At 42.3% G+C, this 10,000-nt stretch overlaps 1 protein-coding gene across 1 annotated transcript in view; it reads left to right on the top strand.

Annotated features, from left to right (window-relative positions):
• Positions 1 to 324: 324 nt before the first annotated feature.
• Positions 325 to 10,000, top strand: part of LOC140951294 (dynein beta chain, ciliary-like) — a 12,190-nt gene continuing 2,514 nt past the window's right edge. Inside the window, exons 1-9 of the mRNA XM_073400545.1 lie at positions 325 to 363; positions 2,505 to 2,802; positions 2,960 to 3,140; positions 3,975 to 4,162; positions 4,681 to 4,932; positions 5,493 to 5,758; positions 6,235 to 6,538; positions 7,343 to 7,544; positions 8,140 to 8,330. Of these exons, the coding sequence (XP_073256646.1) occupies positions 4,777 to 4,932; positions 5,493 to 5,758; positions 6,235 to 6,538; positions 7,343 to 7,544; positions 8,140 to 8,330 (1,119 nt within the window). The 5' untranslated portion in view covers positions 325 to 363; positions 2,505 to 2,802; positions 2,960 to 3,140; positions 3,975 to 4,162; positions 4,681 to 4,776. The remainder of the gene's footprint in view (positions 364 to 2,504; positions 2,803 to 2,959; positions 3,141 to 3,974; positions 4,163 to 4,680; positions 4,933 to 5,492; positions 5,759 to 6,234; positions 6,539 to 7,342; positions 7,545 to 8,139; positions 8,331 to 10,000) is intronic.

Raw genomic sequence — 10,000 nt, 5'->3', positions numbered from 1 at the left:
TAGGAGGTGGTAGCCAGTAAAATTTAACTGTGCTTTATGCTTTGGAAAAGTCATTCACAACCCCTGGAATTTCTAATGTTATTGATTTGTAAATCGGATAACAATAAGTATTCTAAGCAAAAAATAGCCTGGACAGTTTGTTGCACAATGAGTGTTCTGACCAGGTGGATGAATAATAGACTTATTGTCGGTGTAATTTCCTTGTGTATAGCAACAATAGTTTACCTAGCTGTTGACAGTGGTTTTTAGTGTTTCTTATATCCTGATATTTAAAGGTGGCCTGTACAAATAAACACAGGCATCCCAGGGTGCTGCAGGATCTTGATGATATGTGTGCCTCTAAAATGAAGATATTATCTGATGGTAAGGGTTTACAGGCCTCAAAATATTTGTGAGCATGCTTGTTACCATGTTTTGTAATATATGCTGTGTATACAGTTACAGTTAATTGGGAACCGAATATGATTTAACACAACTGCATGTAAGGAAATGAGCGGGTACAGTCAAACCTCTATTAAGCGGCCACCCTTGGAAATTAGCCAGCTGACCGCTTAATAGAGGTTTTCTAAAAATATTAAGCCCATAATGTGGCAGAAATTGACACAGAGGGCAAAATTCATCACTCTTTACAATATTATTTGTTATTCATGCAACAACAGTAACAGGAAATGTGATAAAAGTGTTTGGATGTTCTGAGGAGTTCACGCCTAAACTACAAATTCATTTTTACAGTAATGTTGTTTGTAGGGCAAGAGTCTTTTCAATCAAGCACATCAGCAATTTTAAAACCTTATTCAACATGGAGAGAGACTTGTATTTTAATACTAAGGTTACAATGTTATGTTGTGTCTGATCAATATTGTGAAAGAAACTGGAATTACTTCGGTTATCTTTGTGTTAAAAAATATGCCAATTATTAATTGTTATGTAACAAAGTGAAAGTTTAACAGAGGTGAATTATCACAGTGAATTAGCTATTTGGGAAATTCAAACAGTGACCATGTCCACTTATTAGAGGTGACCGTTCAATAGAGGCCAAATTTACAGCAAATATGAGAAGCAGACTTTTGAAAATTGATAGGTGAACACTTAATACAGGGTGGCCGCTTAATAGAGGTTTGACTGTATGTGGTTCAGCCAGGGATTGAACTGGGGTCTCTAAACAGGTCCAGCTATCCTGGACAAAAGTGCTTGGGACAGTGTTGCAGTATTTTCTTTAATTTCTTGGTGCCCTCAAAAAACAGTGCAACATATCCAAAAATGTCTGGCAGGTCTCCCTCCACCGTACCTTAAATCCAACCTTATTTGTGGGATGGGGGAAGGGGTTTGGCATGTGTGATTTTAAGGAAGCCCATCAAATGCAAATTTGTCCCAAGATTTTGTCCAATTGATTGTAGTTTGGATGCTGTTAAGACCACTCAACCACTGAACTAACCGCGCCTGGAACATTATTGCGGTTCATGGACCTTTAAGTAGCCAGGTCTGGGGGTATCAACACATATTTCTGTACTGACGATCACTTCTCCATCCCCCAGACAATGGTTGATGCAAAGCCCTATCCCACTAAGGAATTTAAGAATGGGGAAAGTAATGTGGACACCTGATTACCACAAATTGTCTTTAGTTTAACAAACCTACGGTATTTCCTCGAATAATAGCCGTCCCTCGATTAATTGCCTCCCTCAAATAATTGCCCACTCTTCACCCCTCTCGCCATCTTCTCTTTCTCTTATACCCTCCCTGTCAACTTGAAGTGGAGTCAGATCCAGCAGAATGATCAGTGACGATTCAAGCTCTGACGCCTAGGATATTGACGCTGAAAATTAATCAAGGAACCAAATTTGGAAAAAATATTTAGGACACAACCTCCACTGAACAATTATTTGAAATAATCGCCTTCCTCCAATAATTGTCCCCTTTTTGTGAGAAAAAAGTAATAATCGCCCCTGCCTATTATTTGAGGAAATACAGTATTCCTGTTTAGATGGCTAAAGACGTTGTTTACAATACCCACCATCTTTGCATGGCCTTTCCTTGATTGTCGAAAGATGCTCTTGTTTGTTCGTTGACACTATTGAACCTTTATAAACATGCAAATTGCGCTCTTGAATGTTCCGTGGCGTTAATGAAGTGCTTCTTGGTGTTATAGAATGTATATTCGCCTTATTGATTCTACACTTCGCGAAAATGAATATCTTTTTCGCCTAAATGATCAGCAAAAGGTGTATCAAAGTCGCCATCAAAAGCATTAGGACTTCAAAGGGAGCCAAAATTACCTCTTTTTAGGCGACCGGTGAAAATCACTGCCACCTCATGCACACATCCGCAGTGCAAAACAAGGGAACCATAAAATTCTGGTTTGCCCTTATTCGTGAAATTAAAGGATTAGAGAAGGCCTCCAAAGTCATTTTCTACCACAATGGAACTTAAAGATCAGTGTTCACACACGAGAGACCAGTTAGTACTCCACGGCACTTAACTTGATTTGTGTTGTTTCACTTCAGGTCACCGAGCGCCTTACTCGCACTCTCAGCACCTTCAACAGGCTAAGGAGCTTGCGTGAACTATTTCTACTGCTGGCCAAACGCTCTGTTATGATGCTCTCTCTGCTGAATTCCCTTGGCAGTGTTCAACACAAGTACCGCTTCTCCCTGGGATATTTCTTGTCCCTGTTCCGGTCGGAAGTAGGGAAAGATGTGGAGCTTCCAACGGAGAAGCTCGAATACGAATGCGGAGACAACGTTTATATATCGGGGCTGTCAAATTGAAAATGGCTTAGAATGCGGTTTTGTTTAACACCGGGTAAAATTTGTTTTATTAACAACACGTTAATTTTCAAGGTTATTCAGGATACACTGAAGGGCCACTTTTAATCACCCACTAAACGAACCAACTCGCTTGCAGCACTGCTGAGATAAACAAGTTACCAAATTGAACCTAGTTAATTCGCCTTTTACAGGCCCATAATGTATAGTGCCAGCAGATATCTGTGGGACACGGACAGGAAGAGGTCATTGATGTTGCCTTGGCAACGGCTGTGCGGACTGACACTTGGCTAGTAATAGAAAACCTTCAATTGGCTTCTCGTCGATGGCTGGAGCAACTCTACAATCGGTTATCAGGGCTTCAATTACAAGCTGGTGCGTATCATTCTGATGTGGGAGGGGAAAGGATGGTCTTGAAGGTTCGGTGGGGAGGTAGGAGTTTTTTTGCCCAATGTTGAACGCCGTGGACTCGTAAAAGAGAGTTAGGGTCTGTTTGTATGATACCGGAATGAATTTCGTTCCGAAATGATTTTCGTTCCAGCGTTAAGTTCGTATTGCTTTCAAGCGATCTCGCTCGCGTGGTTTTCGCGCCAGTCAAATACGTATGCGCCACTCGTGCCAGACTATACGATTTGCGATTTGAAATCCAGAACAAAGTTCGTTTTCAGTTTACATGATACCAGAATTTGTACCAAATTCGGAATGAAAACCGGAATGACTTGTACGGGAACGAAATGGTCTTTTGGTATCATGCAAACAAATGCAGAGAAATATATGGAGATGGAATGAACTCGATCCAGAATGAAAGTCATTCCGTTATCATTTGAATAGCCCCTTAGTGTTTCGAACGGCTGGTGTTTTAGACACATCCACATTTAAAATTGTAGGCGCAAAGAACAATTTGTCTAAAGCAATGAGATCAACCCAACTGGCATGACTGTGATTTTCTTGAACGTCTTTCACAACGTTAAATCTGAGGAACCATTGCCATCATTTTCCCCTTACACTTTATTATATACTAGTCGTTCTGCTTGGCTCTCTACAATCGTATTTATACTAATTATTTACGTATTTGGTACCATTCGGAAATAGAACATGGAGTGAGTTATGCAGAATGTCCATAACCAGGCTATTTCTACTAGATGCTGCCCCTTAACACGAACATTCAGTAACACAGTTTGGTGATATTTTCTCTTATGGCGTTTGTAGAAACTTCATCAACTCCTTCTCAGTGGCGAGTGGTTCCTCTTTGTGAGCCTGCAGATCGCTTGCCAGTGGGGCTTCTTCTTTTTGCCCATCAGCTGGCTTGGGACGTGGTGCAGAGAGAAGGACGGGTGTATCAGGCCCTGGACTCCACGGACCTGGACTTGAAGTCCGTTATAACATCAACACTCGAGGTATGATAAGTTTCATTTCACTAATAGGCGCTTTGCAGCTAGCCATTCACGTGGTACAAAACCGCCGAGCTGGAGAGCAAAAGTCGCACTGGGACAAGATAAACAAAAGACAAGCATAATTTTAAATGGTAATTTCCTTTGTTTGTCTTGTCCCAGTGCGAATTTTGCTCTCCAGCGTGGCGGTTTTGTACCACGCGAATGGCTGGGCTGCAAACTCACAGTAGAAAGCGAAAGAAGAGGTTCAACCTGGTTCCCAGGGCTTCTTCCTTTAAATGGGAGGAAAAGCCGTGGGGACGATTTTGTTTGAGGTTGCACGAGTGACGTGGTCGTTTATGTGCCGAATTGCATTATGGGACTGGGGGCTGGGGGACGGATTTTAACCAACTTTTCCTTAAAACCTCTTAAGAGCCAAAATAGAAGTGTAACCTTTCCTAAACAGACTCAGTAGAAAAAATAGTCAAATGTTCTTGTCTTGTGTAGTGGCAACACTAAGCAGCTGTATTTTCTGGTTATAACAGGCCGTTCCAAGAGCGTACTGGGAACAAGCTCGTGACCAGTCCCTCGCAGTTCGTTCCACTTTGTTTGGTTTGTGCGTAAGCCACAGTGTCCTGCTCATGCGCCATCAGCTGGGGACGCGAGCATCTAGCGGTCGCTACCCTCTGTCCACGCGTGACTTGTTAACCGCATTTGGGATGGTTATTGGGTGGGCTACGAGGCAAGATGGCCTGAGTGTTACACAGTTAGAAGCACTCTCTGAAATGATTTCCAAGGTAAGTTGGAAGAACTTTTGTAAATTTTGTTCGAAAATGTCTAAGACTTCTTTACGTTTTTGCGTGGTTTGTTGGCTTACAATGGCAAATCAACCTTCCGGGGGAAGCGTGTTGTTTACCCATTCAGCCCAGTTAAATCACCCACTCCCCTCCCCCAACACCCTTTCTTACTCCAGGTACGTTCTAGGGAGCATTCATTTGCGTCTTGAATCCATTCGTAAAACAGAGCAACTGCTGAAAATACTGAGACTTTCTGGGATTACTTTACTTCCCGTTGTTTTTTGCGTAAATCATTACTACAGGTGCTTAGTGACTACACTTCCTCTTTCGAGGAAAAACGGAGATTTTTAGGCCCATTCAATGGGCAATTTTTCAAATTGCGCGTCTTAGTCGAACAGGCGGGGATCGCTTGCATTGTTTCGAGCTTGTTCGACCTTTGACGCGATTTATCGGCGATTTTCTCCTTTTTTACCTATGCTACGTACGGTAACCAATGCATAAAAATTGAAAATTCGCTACAAAATCGAATTACTTTAACTTTTATTCCTTTAAATTTAAAGGGGGTATATGGCGGGAAAGTCACTGACCATTGGGACCGCCGTTTCGTGGAAATACTAACACATCACGCGATCAAAGAAACAGCCCTCCAACAGCACTCGTCCCTTAGTGTGGGTACTGTGAGTCTGCCTGTACCACCAGCCAATGTAGACCCGTCTGACTACAGTAAATGGTTTAACGAGAAGACTAGCACAGATGGCGCAGATGTTAGTGCTGTCAGGGCCCTGGGACAAGACGTTAGTGTAGAACAAGATTACAACGAATCACGGTAAGATCAGCGTTAAATTTTCAACGATGATGGAGGTTTTCGTCTTTAGTGTTGTTGGTGATAATTAACTCGTTAATTTTTGAGGTAGAATTCCCTGCTATTAGAGGCCTCTTGTCCTCTTTTCCTCCCGCCTGCCCAATAAAAGGGAACAGAGGCCTCTCTTAGCAGGGAATGGGCAGAATTCCTGCCATGTCAACGTTTCCTGCATCTCTTTGCCAAAATGGCGTCCAGTTTTAAAGGTGCTACTGATGAAGATATTATAGCATCAATAGGGGCTGCAGAAACCTAGACGCGCGAAAGAGTACAATTTTTAACAGCATCAATGAGGGCTTTTTCTCCAAAAATTCACAAATTGTAAACGACTTAGAAGCTGCTAACCTTAACATACAAAACCCTGATGCGTGTCTGTCTGTGTCTCATAAACCTAGGAAAGTTGCAGAGATTAAAGTTTAAGTGACACAGTGTTTCTTTTTCAGTGCCTCGGAGTTCATTCGTAAGCTTGATAAACTTCACCGCGACATTAACCAGACAACCACTTTGATCCAAGAACCTTCACCGGAAAAAATGATCAACATACCCCGCCCGCGGGCAGCAATGGACTTGTGTATCGAACAACTTCCCACAGTGCTAAAAATAGAACAGGACGGGGCTGTTTCTGTCACTCAACTTCTCCCACGTGTGCTTTCTCAACTGCGTGCCTTGTCAGTTTATTCCGAGACTGGCCGCTCTGTTGGAGCGGAGGAACGAATTTCCGAGTCCATGGGTTATGTCTTGCAAAAGGTACATACATGTATATTAATAACGGTAATAGGACTGAGTGCAGCCGGTCGAATCCGGTCTGTAATCGTACGAGTGACTGTGGGAGTCCGATTTGTTTAATCACCAGTATGATTACAGACCGAATTGTACGACACGAAATTCGGTCCCCAATTTATCATAACTATAACAAAACTTGTATTTTTTTTTATGATAAGCTTTTTTATAATTAAAACAAAATATTCCGAGAGTGTTTAGCTAGCAGTGAAAGAAAAAATTCAAGTGCGCCCGCGCGATGGTGCGTACTGTCCAATTACTTATGCAGGACGCGTACTGTCCTAATATTACACTGTCCTGTTAGTACAGGTAATCACATGATTTCGAGTGCAATTTGGAATACATAGGCACGAGTAAATTTTTTCAAAGGCTAACAAAATTGCACGAGCCCGTGGGGCGAGTGCAATTTGCGGTCTTGGAAAAAAATTACGAGTACTTGTTTATTCCAAATTGCACGAGAAAAATCATGTGATTACTTATTAATAGTATTCGTGAAAAAATTGCGAGATAGCTTTAAAATCACTTTCATATCGAGTCAACACGCGTTATAACTACGTGCAAAAATAAATTATTCAAATGCTGCAAATATCATCACACACCCAGTCAAAACAACATTTTGCTCGATGTTTTTAAAGTTTGCAAGCTGCAGAAACGGGCTGAACAGTTCATGGAATTGTTTAGTGTGTTTGAATTAAAGATTCCGGGTTATTACCTTGAGTTCTGCGTTAAAAAGGGGCGACTGCATTTCTTTTCTGTCTGCGTTGATTTCAGGAATGTCAGTGGTTCAACTGTTTACTCTATTACATCCGTCACTCCTTACAAGTACTGGAGCATTGTGTCCTTGGCGGCTCATCTGCAATTCCGCCCTCCCTTGCGTCCGTTGTTGACTCACTCCAGTGTGACATGGTCCCCACTGATTGGCTACATCCGGATTCTCAGCCCTCCCCCCACATTTTGACGTCCTGGCTGAAAGGTAACGATCGAAGGTGTTCGAAATCAGAGTAGATAAGAAGTAGAGCACTGTCCAGGCTAACCGTGAGATACTGCACGGTATACGACGAGTGATAGTTTTATGAGATTTCCTTCAATGCAAAATATATTGTTTAGCGGTGTTTTGCACAGTGCAAAAGGGATTAAATCTTGGGTATTGTTCTACTTTATTTTGTATTTTATCAGCTTGATTGGGTTCAGACCTACCCAATGCGAAGAGGCACTAGCTGGAGTCATAAGTCCCTTGCGAGATACCCTCCCTCATCTATCCATTCCCACAATCCATGGTAGACAGACACTGGGGGCGTTCACTGCCGGGAATCGTTAAATTCCCAGTGGTCCCAGGAAGAGAAGTGCTGTGAGACAAAACCTACCGTGTTTTTACCCTACCGAAAAGACTAAAATGTGATGTGAACCGAGATGAGGTAAGTAAATGTGAACCAAAGGCTACAAATTCTCCTCAGTTATTTAAAGACCTGAGCGTTGGTCCCGCCAACGATTAGACCCGGGCATTTTGCCCCGAATTGTAGTACCGAACCAGTTGATCTAAACAGTGCGCGGTTTTCTTATTGAAACAGATTTTAGTCGGCGCCACAAGCAGCTCAGTGACTGGGTTCGACGTGGAATCGTTCCAAATCCAAACTCTGAACCCCTCATAGGACGGGGTCAGTTGACCTCTGTCTGGCTTGGTGGCCTGGCCAATCCCGGAGCTCTGATGACGTCACTCAGGCACGAGAAAGCGGCCATGGTGGAATGTTCTGTGGACGAGGTAGGATTGAAGCAAGCTTGTAAAATATTGTTAAAAATTGTATTTCGTTGATAATTTGTGTGCATACTTTGATATGCCGGAAGATTTAGCTAGCTAAGGGATAGCTTTGCTTTACTTGAGGTTGCGTCAAGTGGAGGCTTGTTGTCCGAGCGGTTAACATCTCGATCAGGAGGTCTGGGTTCAAATTTAACCGTCGAGTTGTTTCTTGAGACAAGAAACTTTGCTTTATTGTCTCTCTTCATCCTGGTCTATGAACAGGTACCGGCAATATATTGCTGGGGGTAAACAAAAAGTGGAAAAGCAAGGCGTACTTTACAGCTTTGAGTTTCTTTAAAGTTTTTAATTCAGTCAATATTTCGTCGGGTACGGCCTGACGGAATAATCAACTGCCACAAAGTTCGTCAAGAAACAAAGGGATGTATGATAACAATGAGACCTTTAAAATTCATACGTATCTTGTCAAGGTCTATCAATAGACGCGAAGAGTTGTAAACTGCGCAAAACAAACATTTACAGTGACTTTAAGAAGTGGCTGGCCTGGATACCTTGGTGGGCCTTGTTAGACCTAATTAACTTCGAATTCCGAGGGATATTCCATATTATGGTCTATATAAGGAGGTTTTGCCCGAAAGCTAGGCGATCCTCCTAACACTCTACCTTGGCTACCCACAGATTAGGAGTTCAGCGATTTCTCTTAATCAAATAAGAATCGCGGCAAACACTAACTAAAGGTCTTCAGTGGGATCAACAAGTGTCTCTTGAGACAGGCTTTAGCACAGGGTAAATCAACTCCACGCGAAAATCGTGAGCCCCCTACTTGCTGCCCATCAATTTGCTGCGATTGCTTCTTGCTTCTCCTACGAATGATATTCAGTATTAGAAAAAAAATTGGTTGTCCGAACGCTTACAGCTCAAGGAGTCACTTCTCCCCTCCGGGGGTGGTAACCCGCCAGTGTGCTACGTTTTCTGTGTACTGTGTGCTTTATTGCCGTCCGGTTCGCTCAATTGGATAAGCGCCGGTCTGCCGAGGGGAAGGCGGATTTAAATAACTGAGGAGAAAGTGCTGCCTCATTGTTCGCACAGTCTTCAAAAGTCTTTGAATTTTAGGAGAAGTTCTTGAAAAGTCATGTTGAATTTTCTTCAACTTGAAATGTAAAGGCCTGGAAAATGTTTTCTGATTCTTTCTGCTTTTCCAAGGTAGAATATAAATCATAGCTCACAGAATTTAAAGGTTACATACATAAAGTGCTCGATGTTTTATGCAATAATTAACTATCAATTTAAGACAAGTGAACTGAAAAATGTAGATAAGTTGGTGAAGCAAACAGTTCAAGCCTTAAAGTCTTATTAGAATAGACTGGGAATGTGCATTTTTTGTACAGTCTGTGAAATTATATCCCTAGTAGGTTGTCCTTGAAAATCTAAAGGCATGGCGCATGCTAGTCGCGTACGATAGTCATAAGCAAAAATCATTCCGTCTAAATCGGCCTTAATGTGGTCCTTGAAAAGTTGCCTTTGTAAAGACATCTGCAAACAGTTAGATTTTCTAGTCTACTCGGATAAGGACGATAAACCGTAGGCCCCGTCACACAACCCTTGTGCATATAAATTCTGTTGCACGTTAAAGAGCCCACTCACTGTTCGTTGGAAGTAGGAAACGTAGTCCACGG

The sequence above is a fragment of the Porites lutea genome, chromosome 10 (assembly GCF_958299795.1).
Source record: "Porites lutea chromosome 10, jaPorLute2.1, whole genome shotgun sequence".
Taxonomy (NCBI): Eukaryota; Metazoa; Cnidaria; class Anthozoa; order Scleractinia; family Poritidae; genus Porites; species Porites lutea.
The sequence above is the reverse complement of the archived record's forward strand: the minus strand, read 5'-3'. Positions and strand labels throughout refer to the sequence as shown.